The 26,454-nt window shown below is 36.0% G+C and overlaps 1 protein-coding gene and 1 long non-coding RNA gene across 3 annotated transcripts in view; one reads left to right on the forward strand and one right to left on the reverse strand.

The window, feature by feature from the left end:
• On the forward strand, nucleotides 1-24,676 carry DBF4 (DBF4-CDC7 kinase regulatory subunit; the record flags this gene model as incomplete). The annotated part of the gene is made up of 12 exons (XM_079710947.1): nucleotides 1-46; nucleotides 1,296-1,468; nucleotides 8,230-8,409; nucleotides 10,253-10,303; nucleotides 10,774-10,843; nucleotides 11,046-11,122; nucleotides 13,656-13,692; nucleotides 14,872-14,917; nucleotides 17,655-17,783; nucleotides 18,243-18,357; nucleotides 21,397-21,521; nucleotides 23,537-24,676. 12 exons carry the CDS (start codon nucleotides 1-3, stop codon nucleotides 24,528-24,530), a joined length of 2,043 nt encoding a protein of 680 aa, XP_079567073.1. The 3' UTR covers nucleotides 24,531-24,676.
• LOC307057710 overlaps nucleotides 12,113-26,454 on the reverse strand; it is a 24,655-nt gene continuing 10,313 nt past the window's right edge. For both annotated transcript variants that reach the window (XR_013811069.1, XR_013811070.1), the window contains 2 exons: nucleotides 12,705-12,798; nucleotides 12,113-12,200 (listed from right to left, as the gene is read on the reverse strand). This is a non-coding gene — a long non-coding RNA (uncharacterized lncRNA). The remainder of the gene's footprint in view (nucleotides 12,201-12,704; nucleotides 12,799-26,454) is intronic.

A 26,454-nucleotide genomic window follows, 5' to 3' on the forward strand; every position in this document is an offset into this window, starting at 1 on the left:
ATGAACTCCAGAGCCATGAGGATCCACAGCAGAGGACATTTCCAGGGTACGAAGCCCCTCCTCCGGCTGCAGTCCCTTTAATCCTTTCCTTCTCTCATGGTTCCATAATTGATTCTTCAGAGTTCTCGCGCTGGATCTCTGCTTCTTTTCTCTTCTGACACGTTCATCCTGCTCTGGCCTGAAGGAAGGCTTGCTTCAGGGTTTTGCCTTAGGAAGGGAACGGATCCCGGCCCGGCCCCTGGCGCTCTCCACGCTCCAGCCTCGGCCGCAAATTCCCCGTAGCGCCGTCGGTTATAAAACTAGAAGACAATGCGGGACCCGGGAACCCGCCGGGGCTCCCACAGATGCTGCGAGCCTTTGAGGCTGCCGCTTGAGCCTCGATTTAAATGCAGATGTGCTCGGGGCTTTTCGCTTCCTGATTAAACTGGGTGATTATGGGTGGATTTTTGGCCTTACTCATGAAGTTGAGGGAAAGTGTTTGTATTTCAAACACACCTTTGCTGTTTTCAACATTACAGACAGAAACAAGAGCAAACTTTCATTTTCAATCACTTCTATTTGGTAAAGTATTGCAGCCTGTTTTTCTTTTTAACATGTATAGTGTGTGTGGGTATATACTGATATGTATAGTGTGTATATGTGGTCTCCTACTTATGAACAGATTGAGTTCTTAAAGTTAATTTTTAAGCAGCTGTTTGGATCTGATATGTTTTCAAAGGAAAGAATGAAATGAATGGTGATTTGGTTCTTCAAATGGACCATTGAGTTCTTCTTAATATATACACCGACTCTATGTGAAACTCAACCTTGAGCAGTCAGGAACCTTTGAGGTCTAGGTCATTCTGAGTAACAGGTTTCTTGTCTTATTAAATGTTCAACATTTTAAGTACCAGTTGTGAGTGTTCAACAGAATGGCAGACGCTCCGTGAGTATTTATTGAGTAAATACTCCATGCAGTTTACATACTAGGAAAACTCTTTCAAATTGGTTTTACATAGTTCACTGCCTTAATGCATAAAACACGAATAAACACATGAATATTTCCTGCAGAGTCAACTGTTGACTGTGAATAGTAGTCATTTTGCGACATATAGTATCTGTTAAAATAGAGTATTTTGCCTTTATCCTAAGTGATAATACAAAGAAATATATTAAAATGTTAATGACTGCTAAATTAGTAGGATTATAAAGATTTTTCTCTCTGTGATATTATCATATAAACAAATACCTTTAAAACAGTAGAAATTTTCTGTCTGCGTAAAACATGATCTAATTCTAAGTTTTTTAAACAATAGGTGGAATCCAAGTCAAAAATGAAAAAAACCGACCATCTTTGAAATCTCTGAAAACTGATAACAAACCAGAAAAATCCAAATATAAGCCACTCTGGGGTAAAGTATTTTACATTGACCTACCTTCTGTCACCATATCTGAAAAACTGCAAAAGGACATTAAGGATCTGGGAGGGGTAAGTCAAAACCATACACTGTAACAAAAAAGGAAAACTTTCTAATTTGTAATCATTTAACATTTTCCTTTTGGAAAAAAACTTTTATAAGCACCAAGCTTAAAATTTTTATCAGCTGTTTATCATTAATGAACAGTCATTTGTTTTAACCTTTTGTAGGCTGACAAAACTTTGAGGTTTCTGTGATTATTAGTCTGGTGTGAAGTTCACAATTGTGAGAAATGAGACTCCCTTGTCCTGGAGGAATTGCTGATTGCCTTCTCATTGTAATGTTGTGATGTTCTCCAGATGGCAGGAACTCCTTGATTATGATTATTGGGAAGCTACATAAAAGTAAGATGTTATTTATAGAACAAGGAAAACCTGTTCAAACCACAAAGAGTTAAAATTTCTCTTGACTGATACAGTCTCAACAGAATGAATGTCATTAAGGGAACGATTTTGGATTATAAATATGGAAAACGTGCTTCTTTCCTACCTTATACATTGAGTAAATGATTAGGAACTTAGAAAATTTAGGTAAAATTCTAAGATTTTCTTAGGATTAAGGGTAATACTGGGTAAATTTTAGCAAGGTTAAGATTTTATTAATTTATTTCCTGATTATTCCTGCTTCAAAGATTTCTGCTGCACTTTGTCATGGTTAACATTTTTTGAATAATATGAACAAATCCTGCCATTACTAGAATAGAAACTTGCAGAACATGTAACAAGTTTTTTGGAATCATTTATTGATGATACTTTACTTAACTGTCTTTGAAAAGCTATTCTACTTTTTTGCTATTCATTTTCTTAAAATAAAACATTGTCACACATTTGTCATAGTAGTAGTATGTACCATAATGACCATATGACTGCATTCCTAAAGTTCATGTTTTATAACCTGCCATCATTGAGTAAAGATCCCTTATTTTAAAAATTAAGTACGTAAGTGTCCAGAGAAGTAAGTGACTGACCCAGGGTAGAATCAGCCTAATACCTGGACTCACATGCTACTGCACCATTCTGTTCCTCTAGCAATCAGTGGCTACAAAGTAGCTATCTGATATGGTTTGAGAGCTTTCTTAAATATGATGGAAAAACTCATTAACCCTTCTAATCTAAGTCAGTAATTTTAGATTTGTGTTTTTAGCAGTGGAACCCTTCAAACAAAATCATGTTCAGAAGTCCAATGTGTGAAGTCAATAAAAAGGGAATTGCTGTAGCTGAAACAGCAGTGTAGAAGCTAGTGCAGGGACTGCCTGCCCTACCCCCTTTTTCTCTCTCCTCTCATCCCCATAGCAGTTCCTGAGGCACTTGCGAGAAACAAATTTTGAATTCACTTATGCGTTAGATAATAGCTGAGAGAGAGCTGAAAGTTGGTTTTATACACTTCAAATTTTTATCCTAAAATGGTTTGAAGTAGGTCAATGAAATGAGGAGAATATTAATGTCATAAGTTTCCAAATTTTTCCCCAAAGCTGTGGATTTTCAACTGAATTTGATTTATTGACTTTATTCTTTAATTTCTCCTAAGATTTTTTTTATCAAATTCTGATCTCCCCCCACACCATCTTTCCAATAATTCATGATGTCATGATTTCTGTCCTAGCACAGTACTATTTCTATCACTGAAAAAGACTATTACGAAGATCTCGTATGGGAGCTATAAAGGAACTTTGATTTCTATACACTAATTTAAGTTTTAAGATTCAACTTTAAGAAATGTGTAGTTAAATATTGATCTTCCGCGAAAGGACTGTGCTTATTAATTTTTAGGATTACTTAGTTCCTTTAACCATTTGTAATTTATTTTGCCTCAGGTTATTAACAGTGTCATCTTTTTTTAAACTGTCCATTTTATGCATTTGTTTTTTCTAGTCTGAATGAAAACATCTAAATACACCTTTTTTTTTTTTTTTTTGGCGATAAGCGGGCCTCTCACTGTTGCGGCCTCTCCCGTTGCGGAGCGCAGGCTCCGGACGCGCAGGCTCCGGACGTGCAGGCTCAGCAGCCGTGGCTCACGGGCCCAGCCGCTCCGCGGCATGTGGGATCTTCCCGGACCGGGGCACGAACCCGTGTCCCCTGCATCAGCAGGCGGACTCTCAACCACTGCGCCACCAGGGAAGCCCCTAAATACACCTTTTATTTGGAGAGTACACTTCTGAAGATTCAACCACTGAGAGCACATCAGTGAAGTGCTGACATAATGGGGGAATATCTCTGATAGTGGCAGGAAAGGTTGCTGTTGTAAAACCAACCATGCTTAGGCCCATATCTAAACAGTTTGGGCTAAAATAAGACAGCTGGAGAAGAAAAGAGATGTAGGGTAAGATACCTTGGCATAGTTCTGCCCTCATGAACTTGAGGACAGAATTACTTGTTTTGGATGTTCAGTGTGACCTTGAGTCATCAGAAAATAAGTTTTGAGTTTACTCTTTTAAAGACCTAGATTCCACAGTAGCTAATAAATTAAAGGCCATGATAAAACTAAGTCAACAGTACAAGACAAAGTATTAAGTATTTTGGTAGATTCGAAAATGAATCTGATGTCCATCCCACCCTCAATTTCTAATCTAAGCAGAGATGGCACTGGTACAATTAATTGTAATATAGAATGTTATAAGAGGGAAAGATTTACTTCCAGCTAAGGAATCTTGGAGGCCATTGTACAGACACAAGTTGAACTCAGCTTTGAAGAATGGTTATGATTTGGGCATATGGAAATTCATTCAGAAATTATTCCACCAGTGTCTCCCATATGCTAGCACTATTTTAGATGCTGGGGAGTGCAAAAATAAGATGTAGTCTAATCCTCTAGGAATTCTCAGTCTATGGGAACATCAGAAACCTAAATAAATAAATTACAGTATAGCATTGTCAGTGCTTTAACAGAAGTTATGTAGAAATTGCCATTAGAATACAGAAATGGAAATATTAACTCTGCCTTTTGGATTTATAGCAGCAATAAAATTTGAGCTGAGTCTTGAAAGCCTAGTAGGAATATACCAGGTAAAATGAACAAACTAAATAGAGGAAAGAACATATTTAAAATATAGGTCTGTGTGGTTTGTCTGAGCAACTGCTAATATTAGAGTATGACTTGAGCTTGGGATTTAGATGGGGGATATGGCAAGAAACAGTGTTACATTGGGACCAGATTGTAAAAGATATTTTTCATTATTAAAGACTTATAACTCGAAGTGCAGGAAATGGAAAACCAAGGGAAATGGGTCGTATTAGCATAAGGACAAACATGTAGACCAATGCAATAGAAGAGAGAACCCAGAAATCCTCTCATATAGTCAGTTGATTTTCAACAGGGGTGCCAAGACCATTCAGTGGGGAAAGGATAATCTTTTCAACAACTGATGCTAGGAAAACTTAATATCAACATGCAAAAGAATGAAGTTGTACCCTTACTGTACATTATGTGCTACAATTAATTAAAAATGGATCAAGATCTAAAATGTAAGAGCTAAAACCCATAGAGGAAAGTACTGGGGAGAATCTTCATGTCGTTAGATTTGGCGTTGAGTCCTTGACTATGACACCAAAAGCACAAACAGCAAATGAAAAACTAGGTAAACTGGACTTAATAAAAATGAGAAGATTTTGTGCGTCAAAGGAAACTATCGAGAGGGTGAAAAGACAACCCACATAATGAGAGAAAAAAATATTTGCAACTCATACATCTGATAAGTGATTAATATCTAGAATATAAAGAACTACTACAACTCAACAAAAAACAACCCAATTAAAAAATGAGCAAAGGACTTGAATAGACATTTCTCCAAAGAAGATACATACAGATGGCCAATAAGCACATGAAAAGATGTGCAACATCACTAATCACTGGGAAATACAAATCAAAAACAGTGAGACAGACATAGAAAACCAACTTATGATCACCAAAGGGGAGAGTCGGGGGAGGATGTAAATTAGGAGTTAGAAATGAGCAGATAGAAACTACTATATACAAAATAGGTAAACAAGGTCCTACTGTATAGCATAGGGCACTATATTCCATATCTTGTAATAAACTATAATGGAAAAGAATATGAAAAAGAATATATATATATATGTATAACTGAATCACTTTGCTGTACACCAGACACTAACACAACACTGTAAATTAACTATTTCAATTAAAAAAAACACAGGTACCACCTGACATCCGTTAGGATGGCCACTATCAACATAGGTGTTGGTGAGGATGTAGAGAAACTGGAACCCTTGTGAACTGTTGGTGAGATTGTAAAATGGTGCAACTGCTATGGAAAACATTATGTTGTTTCCTCAAAAAATTAAAAATGGAATTACCATATGATCAAGCAATTCCACTTCTGGGTATATACCCAAAAGAATTGAAAGCAGGGTCTTGAAGAGATACTTGTATACCCATGGTCATAGCAGTATTATTCACAATAACCAAAAGGTGGAAACAACCCAGATGTTAATCAGCAGGTGAATGGATAAACAAAACATGGTTTATACATACAATGGAATATTACTCAACCTTGAAAAGGAATGGAATTCTGATCCATGCTACATCATGAGTGAACCTTGAAAACATTGTGCTAAATGAAATAAACCAGACACAAAAGGACAAACACAGGATTCCACTTATATGAAGTACCTAGAATTATCAAATCCATAGAAACAGAAAAGTAAGCATTAAAAGGGGCTGGCAAGGGACTTCCCTGGTAGCGCAGTGGTTAATCCACCTGCCAATGCAAGGGACATGGGTTCAAGCCCTGGTCTGGGAAGATCCCACGTGCCGCAGAGCAACTAAGCCCGTGCGCCACAACTACTGAGCCTGCACTCTAGAGCCTGCGAGCCACAACTACTGAGCCTGTGTGCCACAACAACTGAAGCCTGTGCACCCTAGAGCCCATGCTCTGCAACAAGAAAAGCCACCGCAATGAGAAGCCCGTGTACCACAACAAAGAGTAGCCCCCGCTCGCCGCAACTAGAGAAAGCCCGCGCACAGCAACAAAGACCCAATGCAGCCAAAAATAAACAAATAAATAAATTTACTTAAAGAAAAAGGGGGCTGGCAAGAGGGGAAAATGGGGAGTTATTGTTTAATGGGTACAGTTTCAGCTTAGAATGATGAAAAACTTCTGGAGATGGATAATGGGGAAGGTTATACAACATTGTGAATACACTTAATGCCACTGAATTGTACACTCAAAAATGGTTTAAATGGTAAATTTTATGTTACGTATTTTATCACAATTTTTTTTTTTTAATGGGTGGGAGATTGGGCTTCTCTTGAAAAACTGGAAGCTCTGGCAGTGCTGGGGCCACATATTTATGGAGATGAAAAGAGTATTTGATGTGTAATCGTTCATTTGTATTCTTGCTGGCCCTTGTGGGCATTTGAGTCTGTCATCCTTAGAATATATAAAGGTACTTTATTTACTGGTGGATGAAAATGTTACTCAAAAAAAAAGGAAGTAATGATTTGCATTTAACCAAGGCAGCTCCTGGTCTTAGCAACAAATTGTGCTTAATGCTTAGATGAAATTAACTAATTATATACTTTGCTTCATTTTTTATTATCTTCATTTATGTTGTGAGACCCTACAGAAATTAGATACAGCTGCTTAAAATATTTTGAGTCTCTCATTTATGCAAATAGTTAATGATTAATAGTATTTTTTCTACTTAATTTTCCTGCCTTTGGATGGCAGTGATTTTCAACACTGACTTATTTGGTACATGTGTTTATAAATTCAGACATTTAAGCAGTGGTTTTCAAACTAGGGAAATTCTCTTCAAAGCAGTCATACACTTTTTTGGGGGGTGGGTGGGTGGGCTACGTTGGGTCTTCACTGCTGCGTGTGGGCTTCAGTAGTTGCAGCATGCTCAGTAGTTGTGGTACGGGGGCCTGAGAGCCCTCGGGCTTCAGTAGTTGTGGCGCCCGGGCTCTAGGGCCCCCAGCGTTGGTAGTTGTGGCACTCAGGCTCAGCTGCTCCACAGCATGTGGGATCTTCCCGGAACAGGGATCGAACCCATGTCCCCTGCATTGGCAGGCAGATTCTTAACCACTGTGCCACCAGGGAAGTCTCAGTCATACACTCTTAAAAGTAAGGGTTTCCTACCTTTTAATAGTTTAAGTCTTAAGGAAAGATGTTATAACTTTATAAGTTTGAATTGTGCTATCCAGTATTGTAGCCATTCGCTACATGTGGCTATTGAAATTTAAGTTAATTAAAATTAACACAGTTTAAAATTCAGTCACATTAATTACACTTCAGGTACTCAGTAGTCACATGTGGCAGTTGCTACCATATTGGACAATGCTGATAAAGAACATTTCCATCATTACAGTGAGTTCTATTGGACAGTAGTGCTTTAGAGCATGGATATGAAACAGAATACCTATGTTCACACAACGTTGTAAATCAACTACACTTCAATTAAAAAAAAATTAAGGTTAAAAAAAAAAAGAGTACCTGTGTTCAAATTCTCTTACTACTGGTGTAACCCTCAAGGTAAGTCACTTAACTTCTGTTTTCTTCTCCACAAAATAAGGATAATATTAGTATTATGGGTTGTTATGTGGATTAAACTAATTATGATATATAAACTACGTGCTGTTGTTGTGTTATTAGAATTCTCATTGTACTTTCTCAGAACTCTAGGTTCAGAATAATACAGTATAGAAATTTAGAATATTAAAATGCATCAAATTGGCATTTTCTACTGTGCCTAGCGTATGAAACAGTTTATGGTTTATATGACTTACTTAAAAATACTTTGTTTTCCTTTAGCGAGTTGAAGAATTTCTCAGCAAAGATATCAGTTATCTTATTTCAAATAAAAAGGAAGCTAAATTTGCACAAACCTTGGGACAAATTTCTCCTGTACCAAGTCCAGAATCTGCATATACTGCAGAAACCACATCACCTCATCCCAGCCATGATGGAAGTTCATTTAAGTCTCCAGATACAGTAAGTCTCTGAAATATGCTTTGAGACTCTGGGAAAGGCTACAGGATTTTATAATTTTCAAGAGTGGGCTGATAGCAGAGTTCACTTAGGTAGAATAATATCTACATTAAGTGTGGCTTTCCAGTCATTAATAAGGTTGCTGTTGTATATAGAAAGGTGATTTTTCTCCTAATAGTGCTTGTGTAGTCACACTCTGATTCCTAAAATATGCCCTTGCATTTAGTGATGGCTTTTATTTTTAGAGTAATTTACAACTAAAGAGTGACAGCAGATCATTTTTTAAAGAAGGAATAGAAACCTTTTGTTTGTTTCAGAGCAGGGGTAAGCAAACTATGGCCCATGGCCAAATCCAGCCTGCCACCTGTTTTTTTTTACAGCCTGTGAGCTAAGCATGGATTTTACATTTTCAAGTGGTTGGGGAAGAATTCCAAAGAATACTTTGTGACAAGTGGCAATTATGTGAAATTCAAATTTCATTGTCCATAAGTAAAGTTTTATTGGAACAGAGACATACCATTCATTTACATATTGACTGGTTGCTTTACTGCTGTAAAGGCAGAATGGGATAGTTGCAACAGAGACTATATGGCCTACAGAGCCATATAAACATGTACTATCTGGCCCGTTAAAGAAAAAGTTTACCAACCCCTGTACTAGAATTACTAACATCATATCCCTACCACTCAGTTGCCAGTAAGTTGTAAGATACAGTGAAGGATAAATTAAATTGATTTAATTGGGTATGAAAAGGGAAAGAGATTGAAAAATAGTGTTTATCTCATTTTTAGATTGAAATTAATTATTTTAAAATATCCTCCCCAGGGCTTCCCTGGTGGTACAGTGGTTAAGAATCTGCCTGCCATTGCAGGGGACACGGGTTCGATCCCTGGTCCAGGAAGATCCCACATGCCACGGAGCAACTAAGCCCGTGCGCCACAACTACTGAGCCTGTGCTCTAGAGCCCGCGAGCCACACTGCTGAGCCTGCGCACCTAGAGCCTGTGCTCTGCAAAAAGAGAAGCCACCACAGTGAGAAGCCCGCGCAATGCAACAAAGACCAAATGCAGCCAAAAATAAATAATAAATAAATTTTAAAAATAAATTAAAAAAATATCCTCCCCAACTTATCTACTGCAGCCGTTTGGAAAGCAGGGAAAAATGGGAGCGGGGGAGAACAGGTAAAAGAAGTGATTGTTATATAAAAGATACCTCTTGGAAAAAAAGAGACAAATACAAAGAAGAAAAAAAGTCAAAGAAGAAGAGACCAAGGAAGCCTCATGCATTCTTTCAGTTAATGCTTTTTTGAGGAACAAGGTTGTACACCAGTGACTAGTTCCAAATTAAATGCTGCTATTAGCATTTCAACTGCTTTTCCTAGTGTTTTGTTTAAAAAGTGAAATACTATGTAAAAATAGTATATATGGTTTACTCATATCCTTAGATCTTTGATTAAAAAGGAAATTAAAATGTAAACTTACTATTTAAATTATAGATAGAATTTCAGATCAACCTATTTTATTTTTCATGTTGAATGACATTTACTACAGAACTGACCTTGGGTCTCATTAAGCTGAGTTTAGGCTCTACCAAAAAAAGAAGAAACAAACTTTTTAATACAAGATCTTACTACAAACAAAGACCCTAAGGAAATCACTTTTTACTGTACATTTATTATGTTGATGGTCATTAAGACTTGTACAAATAAACTTTATGTATTTTAAATTTCATATTTATATTAAAATTCATCTTTAAATTTTATCTACTTGCTTTAGCTATTTTATCTTTTTAAAATTTTTTCCAGTGAGGCATTATGTTATAACTATTGTTCTCTGGTCTTTTTATAGGTGTGTTTGAGCAGAGGAAAATTATTAGTTGAAAAAGCTATCAAGGACCATGTAAGTAGGAATTTTAAAAATTCACAGTGTATATTCTATTACTAAAAACTGAAGTGTAGGGGGCTTCCCTGGTGGCGCAGTGGTTGGGAGTTCGCCTGCTGATGCAAGGGGGCATGGGTTTGTGCCCCGTGTCTCGGAAGATCCCACATGCCGCGGAGCGGCTGGGCCCGTGAGCCATGGCCGCTGAGCCTGCACGTCTGGAGCCTGTGCTCCGCAACGGGAGAGGCCACAACAGTGAGAGGCCCACGTACCACAAAAAAAAAAAAAAAAAGAATATGGGAGTATATTAAACAGAAATGGTTTTAGAAATTTCAGAAGAAAAAAACTTATGTCCTCATGGCTATTGTAACTGTATAGGATCTGTTCTGAATAACCATCTTAGTGACATTAAGCTTCAGATAATATTTTTAATTTAGCTCATTTAAAATAGTAATTTCCTATAAAAAACTATCAAACTTTTTTTTTAACAGGATTTTATTCCTTCAAACAGTATATTATCAAACGCCTTATCATGGGGAGTAAAAATTCTTCATATTGATGGTAAGGATTTTATTATTGCTTTTGACAATATTTGTTATAAGTGTCTGTCTCTTCATTCCTAATTTTAGATAGAATTCTGATAGCAAGAGATACCTGTAAGGGTAATTCTTTCATCTAAATTTACTACAATTATAAGAAAATAGCAGCGTTTAACTCCAAAGGTAAAAATGCTAATCTTAAACCCTTCTTTCTTTTAATAAAGACATTAGATGCTACATTGAACAAAAGAAAAAAGAATTGTATTTACTCAAGAAATCAAGTACTTCTGTAAGAGATGGGGTATGTTATTTTCCTTAATTTTTAAACTAATTAAAGAAAATGGTAAGCTTGGTTTTTATTTATGTATCTATAAATTTTTTTGCCAAGTGGAAAATATTACTGCCAGAATATCCTAGGAGTAATCCTGTGTACTATATGCATGTTTCTGTCATTTGAATAAATTGTTGCATATCATTTTACTTTAGGATTTACTCATGAGGTAAAAGTTGTTCCAGGGATGGTGGCATAGTTTTGTTTTCTTCTTTGGTTGCTGCTACAACCAAGAAAACATATTTTTGTTCATTCTGAAGGAAAACAGCACAATTAACATATTACATGAGAAGCTCCTGGTATGTATAATATACTCCTTCTGGGAACATAAATAGGAAGTAGGCTTACTGTTCAACTGCTCTATAAATCTTGTCATATAGTTTGACTATGTGGCCTGACCACAAAATATTTGTTAAACAAGTGCATTGGGCATTGTTATCTGTTACACCTAATGTTCCATATCTTCAGTTTCTTCCCTTTTTACTAGCTTCCCCCTCAAACCCTCTATATAGAATCAAGCCTCTTCTATCCTTTAAAACAGGGGTCCTGTTAGGAACCAGGCCACAGAGCAGGAGGTGAGCAGCAGGCGAGCAAGTGAAGCTTCGTCTGCCGCTCCCCATCACTCCCATTACCGTCTGAACTAACAGCCCCCCACCCCACCCCTGTGGAAAAATTGTCTTCCATGAAACTGGTCCCTGGTGCCAAAAAGGTTAGGGACCTCTGCTTTAAAACAAATACAATAAAACCTTCCTTGACCTCTCGTCCCTACCAACTATTCAGTCTTTATTTATCCAGACATCTCACAGTTCCACTTTTACACTTCCCATTCACTCTTCAACCTGTGAGGTATAAAACTACTGACCAATTTGGCAAATCAAGTGTACACTTTTTAAAAACCAGTCATATTGGTTCTCTCAGCTATTGTTCACTTCCTCCTTGAACTTACTTTCATCTGGAACTTCTCTCCTCCCTTTGCTTTCTTATAGTTCTCATATCTCAGAACATTCTTGTGTGGTCCACTGTTTCTTCACCTAATCCTTAAATGAACCTAAAAGGTAAACAAATGTTATAGAAGAATGTATATAAAGACATGAAGCCATAAGTAGGATGGCATGTTTTGGAAATTTTCTGCAGTATAATACAACCTGATCTTTGAGTGGGAAAGTGACAGGAAATGAAGCTAGAAAAATTAGCAAGTTCAGATGGACCTTGCACGCTCTATAAAGCAGTTAGATTTTATCTTGAAGTGTTTGGAACATTATTGAGAGATAATAGGAGAGTAACCTGGTTGGATAGGTATTTTGGAAGGATCCTGTGGTTGCCAGTTAAGAATATTTGCTGGCAAGACTGATCATTTTACTGTCATCATAGTTCTACTTTTTCCAGAATACCATATAGTTGGAATCATACAGTATGTAGCCTCTTCAGATTGGCTTCTTCAGTTAGTAATAGGCATTCAGAGTTCCTCCATATCTTTTCATCACTTGATAGCTCATTTCTTTTTATCAATGAATATTCCATCATCTGGATGTCCCACAGTTTACCCATTTACCTTTTGAAAGACACCTTGATTGCTTCCAAGTTTGGCTGCCTGTGGCACCTTTACAGCTGCAGTTTCGTACCTGGGGCCCACTCTCAGGTCAGAACTGTGAGAAAAAAGAAAGAGGAAATAATACAGGGATTCCCTTTGTATTCTTCTAACGGCAGGAGCCTCTATCCTGATTCTTTGTGGCCAAAAAGATAGGGTTTGTATAGGAGTAATCGCCACTGGCTCTGCTGTTGCTGCGAATCTCATGACTAGAGGTCCATTCTTAAGGAGACATTGCAAGAGAAAAGGGGGAGGGGGATGATGGGAAATGTACCCCCTTAAAGTTAGCTTCTCCAAGTTTTGTCTTTCTTCTGCAATATATCTGCTTTTGTTTACTTTTAGTCCTCAAGTAGTTGCTTATTGAATTTTGTCCAGAGTTTTTATTGTCATCAGTGGGGAGGGACCATATTGAACATATTCCTTCTTGACTGGAATTGACAGGCTAATAAATCTTTTACTAATTCCTTTGATGAGTTTATCACAAAGGTTTTGCTGAATGAGGGCATAAAAATAACTTACATGACTATTTTTAGATTATTTTACTAACCATGCCTTTTCTTTATTGGTTCATTTCTTTCTGTGAAGACATTATAGCTAAAAGGCAAAATATTTGTTGAGGGTATTGTAAAAGTGAGCTTGTATTACTAAGTTCCATACCACTGGCTAAAATCTTTAATTCCTGAATGATCTTTGTTTTCTTTCATTTCTTTGGTTGAGTTGATTTTGAAAAGCAGCTTTTTCTCTTTTTTTCCCCATGAAACTGCAATAATCACCCTTCCTTTATTTAGTTGTTTTCCTATATGATTTTTTAATCTTGAGGATATTGAGCAATTGCAGTAGCTGTTTTCACTGTACTTTCAAGCCCACTGTTTTCACCATATATATGTTTATATATATATATAAATTTTTTTTTAGGGGAAAAGAGTAAGTATTGGCACACAGAAAGCAAGAAGTAAGTATTTTGATTTCCTTAAGGGTGTTTGTTTTGCTTTTAGAAAATAGAATAAAACATATAAAAACTTCTAAAAAATCATGTAACCAACCCTTTAAATGACTTTTTCAGGGGTTCTTAGCCTTTTTTTTTTTTTCTTTAGAACACTGACCCCTATGGCAGTCTGGTAAAGCCTATGGACCTTTGTTAGAATAATGATTTTTAAAACATTTTTTCTTATCATTATATTACTAAGAAAATTAATTATATTGAAATTCAGTTATCAGAATATTTTTCAGTATAAAATAGTTATATACTTGTTTTTATTACACATTAAAAAGTTCTAGCAGTGATTATAATTGCTACTGTAATTTTGTTTTGAAGTGATGAGTGTAAATGATGCTTTGAGATATTTGTAGTAACTAATATGATATGAAAATATGTTTCAACTGATATCAAAATTACAAGCACTGGGCCTCCCTGGTGGCGCAGTGGTTGAGAATCCACCTGCCAATGCAGGGGACATGGGTTCGAGCCCTGGTCTAGGAAGATCCCACATGCCACGGAGCAACTAAGCCTGTGCACCACAACTACTAAGCCTGTGCTCTAGAGCCCGTGAGCCACAACTACTGAGCCCGCGTGCTGCAACTACTGAAGCCTGCACGCCAAGAGCCCATGCTCCGCAGCAAGAGAAGCCACTGCAATGAGAAGCCCACGCACAGCAACAAAGAGTAGCCCCTGCTTGCCGCAACTAGAGAAAGCCCGTGCGCAGCAAGGGAGACCCAACACAGCCAAAAACAAATAAATAAAATAAATAAATAAATAAAAATTACAAGCCCTGCTAATACTACTGTGTGATTCTTTTGCTTATATGCAAAATTGAAGGACATGTTACATTTCAGTTAGAGATTAGTGAACATAAAAGTTAAATTTTTTTTCCTGTTCTAGCTCAAAATCCTGAATTCTGCTTATAGATCTTTTAGGAGATCCATTCAAGAATCACAGAATATAGACAGAGCTCCTGTCATTTTGGAAATGGATTTATAATTGTAGGATACCTTAACTGAGGCTGAAAACTTCAAATTGAAATGAAATGGATAATGGATACATAGTTGGATTATTTTAGCCAGAGTAGTTTTGTTTAAAAAAAAAAATTCTGGATTTTTAAGCATCTAATATCATGTTTTGTATATTCCCAAGCAGGTAGACTCAAAAAGCCTTTTGTAAAGGTGGAAGATGTAAGCCAGTAAGTATCTTAAATTCAATCTGTATGATTTAAATACAATATTAAAGGAGAAAATCTAACTAATTAAACTGTTCCCGCTAATACTGTTAGGTCCCTTTACGTTAGATTTATATGATATTAATATGCATGTGGCAGAGTTTCAAAAAGTAGCATTACTTTGTGCTCAAGGACTGAATTAAGTTTCAGTAGGTTTTAGATAATAATTCCTTGAAAATCTAGTTTAGAGCAATCACAAGACCAACTCATTTTTCAGTATTTCAAATAACCATTCTCTGGCTAAAGGTAATACTATATGATTTAGAACTACTACTTAAAGACTGCATCTACATTTGTAAAAAAGAAATTACTAGTTACTACTTGGAAATACAAAATCTGAGTATAACATCGAATTTGGTAGTTTTCCCAAACTCATTCTGAAGCTCTATAGAATAATCTTAATGAAGACTACAGATATAAGTAGACTAATTTGGCATGGGGAGAATTAGATTTCTTTCTCTTGACATTCTAGTTACTCATTTAGACATGTGTGATTAATTCTCTTGGGTGCTCACTGAGGTGACAAAGCTGTGTTGAACACTTCTTTTTTTTAAATGTGCTACTGTGAGAAAAAAAAGTACAATTTAAAATTAGGCCTGGGGCCTCCCTGGTGGCGCAGTGGTTGAGAGTCCGCCTGCCGATGCAGGGGATACGGGTTCGTGCCCCGGTCTGGGAGGATCCCATATGCCGCGGAGCGGCTGGGCCCGTGAGCCATGGCTGCTGAGCCTGCGCATCCGGAGCCTGTGCTCCGCAACGGGAGAGGCCACAACAGTGAGAGGCCCGCGTACCACAAAAAAAAAAAAAAATAAATAAATAAATAAATAAATAAATAAATAAATAAATAAATAAATAAAATTAGGCCTGGAGGGACTTCCCTGGTGGCCCAGTGGTAAAGAATCCTCCTTCCCATGCAGGGGACACAGGTTCAATCCCTGGTTGGAGAACTAAGATCCCACATGCTGTGGGCAGCTAAGCCCTCACACCTCAACTATAGAGCCCATGTGCTGCAAACTACAGAGCCTACATGCTCTGGAGCCCACGCACCACAACTAGAGAAGAGAAAGCCTGCATGCCGCAACAAAGAGCCCACGTGCCACGACTAAGACCCGACACAGCCATAAAAATAAATAAATATTTTAAAAAATAAAATTAGGCCTAGAGAAGCATCAATAAGTGGAAAGACAGCCCATGTTCATGGATTGGAAGACTTCATATTTTAAGATGTCAGTACTACCCAAAGTGATCTACAGATTTAATGCAATCCCTATCAAAATCCAAGTGACTTTTGTTGCAAAAAAAGAAAAATCTGTCCTAAAATTCATATGGAATCTCAAGGGATGCTGAACACCCAAAGTAATTTTGAAAATGAAGAACAAAGTTGGAGGTCTACACTTAACCAATGTCAAAACTTACTACAAAGCTGTAGTAATCAAAACAGTTTGGTACTGACATAAAGACAGATGTATAGACCAGTGGAATAGAATAAAGAGCCCAGAAGTAAATCTTTATATATATGATCAAATGATTGCTGACAAGGATGCCAAGAACATTCAGTGGGGAAAGGACAGTCTTTTTAATAAACAGTACTGGGAAAACTAGATAGCCACATGCAAAAGAATGAAGTTGGACCCTTACTTTATACAATATATAAAATTAACTCAAAATGAGTCAGAGACCTAAAACTATACAACTCTTAGGGGAAAAACAGGGGGAAGCTATGTGACATTGGAATTGGCAGTAATTTCTCGGATATGACACTAAAAGCAGAAGCAAAAAGAACTAAATTGGACTATGTCAAAATTATAAATTTCTATGCGCAAAAGACATAACAGTGAGAAGGCAACCACAGAATGGGAGAAGATAGTTGCAAGTTATATATCTAATAAGATGGTAATATGAAGAACTCAACAACAGAAAATCAAATGACCCAATTAAAAAATGGGCAAAGGACTTGACATTGCTCCAAACATACCCAAATTGCCAACAAGCATATGAAAAGATGTTCAACATTACTAATCATCAGAGAAATGCAAATCAAAACCACAATGAGAAATCTATTACCTCACAACCATTAGGATGGGTACTATTTTAAAAAGAAAAAAGTGTTGGTGAGGGTGTGGAGATATTGGAACCCTTATGCACAGTTTGTGGGATTAGAAAATGGTGTAACCACTATGGAAAACCGTATGGAGAGTCCTCAAAAATTTTGAACTGCTTGCTGTATGATCCAGCAACTCCACTTCTGAGTATATATCCAAAAGAACTGAAAACTGGGTTTAGAAGAAGCACTTGCACATGCATGTTCATAGCAGCACTATTCACAATAGCCAGGAGGCAGAAGCAACCCAGATGTTCATCAACAGATGAATGGATAATATGGTATATACATACAATGGAATATTATTCAACTTTAAAAAGGAATGAAATTTTGACACATACCACAACATGGATCAACCTTAAGGATATTATGCTTAATGAAATAAGAGGAAAATACTACCTGATTCCACCTAATGAGGTACCCAGAGTAGTCAAATTCATGGAAACAAGGTAGAATGGTGATTGTCAGGGGCTGGTGGGGAAGAGAGAATGGGGAGTTACTTATTTTATATGTGGATACAAAGTTTCAGTTTTGAAAGATGTTTTGAAACATGTTTTCTTTCATCATAAAGATTCTCATGTATTTGTCTTTTTATTCTTTTAGGCTTTATAGGCCATTTTATCTTCAGCTGACCAGTATGCCTTTTATAAACTATTCTGTTCAGAAGCCCTCCAGCCCATTTGATGTAGATAAGCCATCTACCACCCAAAAGCAAACTCAGGTTAAACTAAGGTTGGTTTAACCATCAAGTAATTTTTTATCTTTTTAAACAAATATTTAAAATAATTCATTTAATGCCATGGTGTGTGTGTGTGTGTGTGTGTGTCTAATCACTGTTGTGCTTTCTCCCCTGGATATTTTAAATGCCCCTTTGCTAGATTTAAAGTCTAAATCTTTTTTTCAAGTGTGTCACATTTAGACACTTTAGATGGGGGCTGTGGGGGGGGGCTTAAAAATATTTGCAAATAATTCAAATGTGTTGTTTCTTTTCAGTGATCTGAGATATTCTCCAGAATAATCGTTACATTCTCAGTTTGCTTCTCAATTTCTTAAAAAGAAAAATGGCTAAAAGTATTTGTTTATGTAAATCTCTGCAAATTATGGCAGATGCTGTTTGATAGTTGAGGACTAAATTTTTTAAAATTATTCCTTACGTTCAGTGGTTAATCTTTTACCATATATTTCTATCAGGATCCAAACAGATGGTGATAAATGTGGTGGAATCCCAGTTCAACTCCAGTTAAAAGAGAAGAAAAAAAAGGGATATTGTGAATGTTGCTTGCAGAAATACGAAGATCTCGATACTGTAAATGTGATTTTGTATTTAGAGGGTTGATATTTCTAAAACTATGAATAATATTTGCTGTTTAAATTTTAGCTTATTCTTTTGATTGTGGTTTACAACTTGGTAATTATTAAGTAGTAGATACTTCTTTTTGATAGAATTATCTTGAATCTTAAGAACCCAAAGTGGAGAAATGTGTATTGAAAAATCATTTTTATCCACTCAACAAATATTTATTGAGCACCTGCTGTGTACCAATTACTGCTCTGGGTGAACAGCATTGAACAAAAGCGACCAATTCGCAACCCTTGTGAAGATTACATTCTATGGAAGGGGAGGAGAGAGAGCTAACCACAGGATAAGAGAATAGTGAAGTATATAGAGAGAACATTAGATCAGTGCTATGAGAAAATAAAGCAGGAATGAAGGTGTTGCTATTTATTTAGACTAGACAAGGAATACCTAACTGATGAGGTGGTAATTTGAGTAGAGACCTGAGAGAAGTTGAGGGAACAAGACTTGTGAATGTTGAAATAAGCAATGCAAAAGTGCTAAGTGAAACTGATTGATGGGATCAAAGAACAGATGTTGGACTGAGTGATGGTGGTAGAAGTCAGCTTGCGGATATGACTGTAAAGGCGGGGCCAAGAGGATGTGCAGTGGTTTGGATGTTGGGAGGGAGAGAGGGTGGGTCATGGGTCACTGCATGCTTCAGGCCTTAACAATTAAAAAATGGGCAAGTGATTTACTAATGGGAGGATGAGAAGAAAGTGGAGACAGTTCTTTGAAATAGCAGAAAGAGAAATGGTTGAAAATATATATGGGATGAAGAGAAAGTTTTAAAAATGGGAACAGTTACAATTTGTAAACTGATAAAAAGAGCAAGAGCTCTGGATCCAGGCTAGCCCAAGTTTGGATCCTGGCTTCCTGTCTGTCTATGAGACTTTGGACAGTACCTGGCACTGTGCTTATTAAATATTAGCTATTATTGTTTGAATTGTTAATTCTTAAAATACTAGGACGGTCTGTTTTGGTGCTTGGTTTTGGTAGAAGATGGTGGGAAAGTTGAGAAAAAATATTTGAAAATATCTGATCCATAAACTACCTCTGTCTTCAGATTCTAAATTGGAAGTTTGTTTTATAACTGAAAGTTTGTGTCAGTTTTTTGTGTTCAGTTTATATAATAAAGTATAAAAATACAGTTAATTTAAAATTATTTTTAATCATAAGCTGAACTTTCTCAGAAATATTTGCCCTTCCCAAAAATCATTTTGAAAATTTAAATTGTAGATTGGTCCTGAAATTTTACTTTGCTGTTGCAATAAATTAATCTAAAATGGATATTTTCCTTAATATTAGTTTGTGGATCCTGATTTGATGCTCAGAGGATGTTGGGGCTAAAAATCAACCACAAGAAAGGAAAATCAAAGTAGAGGCTGCGATGGATATTTTTTAATTTTTAATTTTTTTTTTTTTTTTTTACAGTTTTTCATGTATATGATCCCTAGTCACTAAGAATATAGAAAAGATTTTGTTTTTTGAAACTTTGATTTCACAGTGATTCAGTTCCACCTGTGTCGAGGCATTCATTTAACAAATTTGATCACAGGAAATTAAGCAGCAAATAGGGCAGATATATTCCCTACCCTTTTACCATCTTACGGTCTGACAGAGGAAATAGATATGAAACATGTATTTGCAAGTAGGATGAAAAGTGAAGTATGAAGTGCAGTGGTAATAGAGTACTGAATGTAGAATGAGGGACAAGGAAGGCTCAACTGAGAAAGTGACATTTAAATCAAGACTTAAAGGACGAATAAAAAGAGTTAGGTGGAGGTAGAGAGGAACTACACAAAAGTTGCAAGTTGTTTTTCTTAGTTCAGTTAGTTATTTTTCCATCCAAGAACATGAATAAACAGAATCTGAACTTACAAAGTTAATGTTTCGTTTCTCATTAGTTTTAACATTACTGGGCATACATAATTTGTATATGGTAAATTTTGCAAGCAAGGAAGGAATACGTTTATATTCCAGAATACTGTATTTTTTGTGACCAGTGAAGAATTTCGTTTTTGGAATTAAAATTAAATCATCGCAAGTTAAAATCAGTGCTCACTTTGGCAGCACATATACTAAAATTGGAACGATACAGAGAAGATTAGCATGGCCCCTGCGCAAGGATGACACGCAAATTCGTGAAGCGTTCCCATGTTTTTAATAAAGATGTTAAAAAATAATAAAATGGATAACCAAAAAAAAAGTTAAAATGGTATGAAACTAGGGAAACAGAAATGAGGTTCTTCCATGATCACCTTGATACAGGCTTCTAGTTACAATTCCCTGATCAGCTGATAGACAGATGATAGAATTAGCCTGGAGATTCCACCTATTCAGAAGGAACTTTGTTTCCTCTGAGTTTTATCCCAATACACTGAACTTGTTGACTTTTGTTCTTAACCACCCTTAAGATTGAGAAAAGCCTCTCGGTACTCAGTCATAAGCACTGGGTAATTGAGATCATTTATTCCCTCATTCTCAAAATTTTTTTTCTTCTTCCCAGCATTAGTTGTACTTCATCTTTTTTTACTTAATCTCTCTTCTAGATTCTTGTTTTGGATTCTTGTATGTTATATAACATTTCATGTATTTAATATTTTATAAGCCCTACCTTACTTATTAGTGGTAACTGCATAAGGATAAAATAAAGTAGTAAAGAGAATTGTTTTCAAAAATATTAGCACACTCTAAATGCTATACGTTACTGTTGTTTTTCTTCAGCTTTATCTTCATTTTCTGATGTAGCTCACTGGTTTTCAGTTCCCTTAAACTACTAATTCATTAGTACTTGACTTTTCTGATTGAAAAATGGAAGACTAAAAACCAAAGTACTTTTAGTGGTTTCTCAGCACTTACTTTTATTCTACTTATTTTAAGTTCTGATAAAGGATATTTTTTTGGAGTAGTTATTAGATACTTAATTTTAGGGGCATGAGAATATTAGAAAAAAGTATCTACTTTAAAATATAATTATGATTTATATACTTTTTTGTTTTATTTTAGCATCTTCTAAGTGAGCAACACAGAAACTTTGCGCAGAGTAATCACTATCAAGTTGTTGATGACATTATATCTAAGTTAGTTTTTGACTTTGTGGAATATGAAAGGGACATGCCTAAAAATAAAAGGTAATTATCAACCCAAGTTTTAAATTTTACAAGAATATTAAACCATTAAACTAAAAATAAATCCAATGTTTTCTGTTCTTAGAAGGATTATATTTTCAGCATAGAAATATGGTTAAGAACTGATTGCTGCTTTTCTCTCCCTCCTCCACCGCCACCAAAAATGCTTACCTTATTATTACTTTTTTTTTTTTTTTTTTTTGCGGTACGTGGGCCTCCCACTGCTGCGGCCCCTCCCACTGTGGAGCGCAGGCCCAGCGGTCACGGCCCACAGGCCCAGCCGCTCCGTGGCACGCACAACCCTCCTGGACCGGGGCACGAACCCGCGTCCCCCGCATCGGCAGGCGGACTCTCAACCACTGCGCCACCAGGGAAGCCCTCTTATTATTACTTTTAAGGCTCTCTTCTTAACATAATCTAAAAGGGGAGTTGGCAAACTTTTTCTATAAAGAACCATATAGTTAATATTTTAGGCTTTGTGAACCACAAAAAATAAATAGATGGCAGAACAGATTTGGCCCGAGCTGCATAAAGTGTGAATACAGTGATGTTCAGTATACAGTAACTGTACATTGACAAAATGAGCCTCATTAAGATTATTCCCATAAATCTAAAAACGAAATGCTTTCATATGAATATACCCTAGAATTGGTAATAACTCAATAGGTTGTTTAGTCCTTATATCTGTTTTTAGACCAATCTTAAGGCATAAAGAAGACTATAAATATGATACCAAGCTACAGCTCCTGAAAATTAACTAGAAAGTTTTTTGGCTATATCTGGGTAGAACAGTTCCTAAACCTCTTATTTCTGTAACATTCAGAATGATTGTTCATGACTGATTTAATATTTGGAGAGGAAGCATATTTCCAACTATTAAAACTTACATGAGCTACTGTAAGAATTTAGAATTCCCTAAAAACTAATTCTGCAGCAAAATTCTGAACTAATACTTATATATAAACTGGTTTATTCCTTAATTGTCTTATTATCTGCACAATTTTTATCTCTATAGACAATCACTTAAAACATCTCTGGACTTTAAAGAAGAGTGATGTTGGACTAGTGTTTTTACGTTTTATATCCATTTGTTCAAGAGGAGTCTTAAGTGAAAGTATCAACAAAATAAATAGAAAAGGAACCGTTCTGGTTTTGAAGGGGCAGGTGGAATTCTATATTTCTCTTCATTATCTGTGACATGTATAACATAAAACATAATTAGTGAGCTGTTAAGTTTTTTTCTCTTTGTAATTTATGATTGCCTAATACAAACTAGCATCCCAAGGGTATTAAGAGGCTCCATGAAGAAGAGCGTTTCAGGTCAAATCTGTGTGTGAAACTTAAGGATTACTAACTTGTCATCTTTAGAAGTATAATGATATAAGGTTTCTGGCTCACTATAATATTGGATTGTTTATTTTTAAATATAAATAAATATCCATTTCTGCCTTAGGTTTCCCAATACTCATTCTCCACATGCTAAGTCAACAGTAATGTAAATCAAAGCATAGAAATTAAGAAATTTTTCAAGATAGTGAAAAAATTAGGAACAGACCCAAATCCCTTTACTATCATCTTTCTTTGATTTATATGATCAAAGTAGTTTTAAATACCAAAGTCAAGATACTGCTTACCTCTGGGAGGAAGTGGAAGAATGTGGATGAGGAGTGGCACACTAGAGTTTTTAGCTATATCTGTAAAGTTTTATTATTTTAAAAACATCTAAAGTGGACTTCCCTGGCAGTCCTTTGGTTAAGACTCCCCACTTCCACCACAGGGGGCATGGGTTTGACCCCTGGTTGGGGAACTAAGATCCTGCATGCCACAAGGCGCGGCCAAAAAAATAAAAGCATCTAAAGTAAATGTGGCTAAATAGTAAAAGTTCTATATTTTTGTAGTGTTTTCTAAGTTAAATAAGTTTAATAAACAGTTTTTAAAGATTTTTACTAATTTAGTTTTTAAATACTCAGGAATTTTTTACAGCAATTTTAATTTTTTTCTTTCTTTTTCCTCTAAAGAATAAAATACAGTGTTGGATCCCTTTCTCCTATTACTGCAAATGTTTTGAAAAAGTCTGAACCTAAAGAAAGTATGGAATTACAACATACTTCTCAGAAAAACTCCAGGGAAAATGTACAGGTGATGGAGCACGGTTTCCTGGATAAAGAAACCCAGGAACCTGAACAAAAGTTTATGTCTACTTCAGAACACATCCCACATCCTTCAAGTGAATTAAGAGGACATGATGATAAAACATCTAATAAATGTTCCATGTTAAATCCATCTGAAGATGACATAAAAGAGAATTTTATATCTCTAAATTTTATATCTCTATCTCCATATAAAAATAAACAGGAATGCATTCTTGATGTTCCTGAACATAAATTAATTATAAATGAAAATGACTTAGAAGTAAGGGTGGATCACCGTCCACATAGGCGACAGGCATCTGTACAAGTTTCTCATTTCAGTACAGATAATAGTTCATCTCAACCAAAACAAAAGTCAGATACTGTGCTTTTTCCAGCAAAGGATATGAAGGAAAAGGACCTTCGTTCAGTATTTCATCATGATTCTGATCTGTTAGCAATAAACAGTTCACAGAAGCACCTAACAATTCAGGCAAAGGCTCCATCCCAAAGCCCTACTGAGGAACCCAACCCATGTGACATCAAGAATATGGATAGTTTACCTTCTGGTAAAATCCATCGGAAAGTGAAAATACTATTTAGAAGAAATAAAAAAGAAAATCTGGAACCAAATGTGGAGTTAGATAAGAAAAGAACTGAATTTTTTACTACACAAGAAGAAAACAGAATTTGTAGCTCATCAGTACAATCTCTACTGGACTTATTTCAAACCAGTGAAGAAAAGTCAGAATTTTTGGGTTTCACAAGCTACACCGAAAACAGTGGTATATGTGATGTTTTAGATATTTGGGAAGAGGAAAATTCAAATCTGTTATCAGTGTTTTTCTCTTCCCCTTCAACTTCTACATTTTCTGGTTTTTAGATTTAAAAAAATAAATACCTTTCAGAAGCAATGAAGATCATATTCTTGAAATTTTTAAGAATATGTATAAAAATTCTTAGTTTTGGGGGTGAGGTTTTGCCAATTTTGTTTACAGAAATGTAAATATTAATAAAGGTAATGTGTGCATTTTTTCTACAGAACTGAATACCTATTCTAGAAAAATTGTAGAATAAACTTGTGACTCATCTTATTTTGCATACTATGTTCATAATTGTTTTCTAAGAACTATTATGAATAATAAGTTTGCTTTATGTCAGTGAAAACTAATTTCAAGGGAAATTTTGAGAATATCAAAATGTAGCATTATGAATTTAGATATTGTAGTTATTTCTATTGTCTATTAAAACATTTCCATGATAACATAATATTGCTTTTAAAAACCTAATTTTCATACAGAAAGGAAAAATTGTATTTCAGTGTCTGAGTTCTGGAAATCATTATTACCAGAAACATTGACACATGAGGGTGAACTAGGTGGACCATGCTAGGGTGTTGGCACTGAGAAGTTAGGTTATTTGTAGAGATAAATAGAAGCCATGAGGGAAAAACTTAACCAGGCTAGCATATGGAATGAAATAATTTTTCTACTCTTCTTATTTACCTTTGGAAATAATTTCTTCCAGAAATGACTCTTTAATCCCTAATTTGGTATCAAGAAAGGAAAGGGAAAGAATGGCAATGAACTAGATATGTTTTGAAACATGCAGATTGCCTTTGATCAGTCACTTGGCGATTCAATAATTTAGAGAAAATTCAAATATCAGGAAAATTTCAACTCTCAACAGTAGATGGTTCACAATAAAAATTAGTGCCAATGAATATTATATGAATACATTGTCAACTAAAATAAACAATTTTATTGTTCATGCCAGTACTTAAAGGAGGATCACTGAAATATCCTTTATAGTGCATACATGCATTTATGTTTTAAACAAAAAATCCCTTGGAAGATTTTTACGCAGGACAGAAAATTCCATTTATAAGTATGAGGGTTCTTACAATGACATATCATTTTCAGTAGTAAACTCATGTAACAACAGACAAATAGCCATTTTCAAAATGCTCTCATATCGTGACCATTTCAAAAGCAGTTCGTTATCTTATTGTTAACAAACATCTTTAACTTTGAAGGGATAAATTAAGTGGTTGGTTTTTTGTTTTTTTTCCAAAAACTCTTTGAGGTCCCAAAGACTACATTAGTTACCCCTAATAGTAATCCCATAAAATCTTTACCTTGTCTTAGCACTTTCAAACAGCATAAAAACAGTCGTAACGGCAACTCCACAGGTTGGGTTCCCACAGGAAGTAAACTCTGTGATGGAGTTTAGCATGTAGGATGTTTTCTAACGAGTGCCTTTGGACATAGTTGACCCCACAAGAATCTCGCAGTTGCTAGGTGAAGCTGACTGGTAAATCACTGAATGGTTCAATGACCACTCAGACGGGGCATGACCGGCCAAGGAGGCTCTGCAGATGAGAATTCCTTCAGGAGCAGACAGCTATAAGCTGTCTACTGCCTGTACTACCAGCAGCTGGGGCAGCACGTTCTTTATTAAAGATGGATCAGAATCAATTACTCGTACCAGGATGGTGACTCCTTGTCTGCTGGTCTCTTGGAACAAGGAACCCAAAGGGGCTAGGTGGTAATTGCAGCTTATAATTCAACAGGAATTGCTAAGATGGGAAGCACAAATTACAAGAGGGACACAGGAATAATAATGGCAAGTAGGGACACTCCTGCTTCCACCTGTTGGTTCCCAGACCCATGTATTCTTTCATCAGAGACATAGCACCATATAAATGTTTTGAACTCAAAGTGTATCCTGCATCCTAGTTGATACCCCATCCTCAAAAATATCACCTCCACACCTCCAAGCTAATGCTACAGCTGTGCCTTTAACAG

This window comes from Hyperoodon ampullatus (assembly GCF_949752795.1).
Source record: "Hyperoodon ampullatus genome assembly, chromosome: 9".
Lineage (NCBI taxonomy): Eukaryota > Metazoa > Chordata > Mammalia > Artiodactyla > Ziphiidae > Hyperoodon > Hyperoodon ampullatus.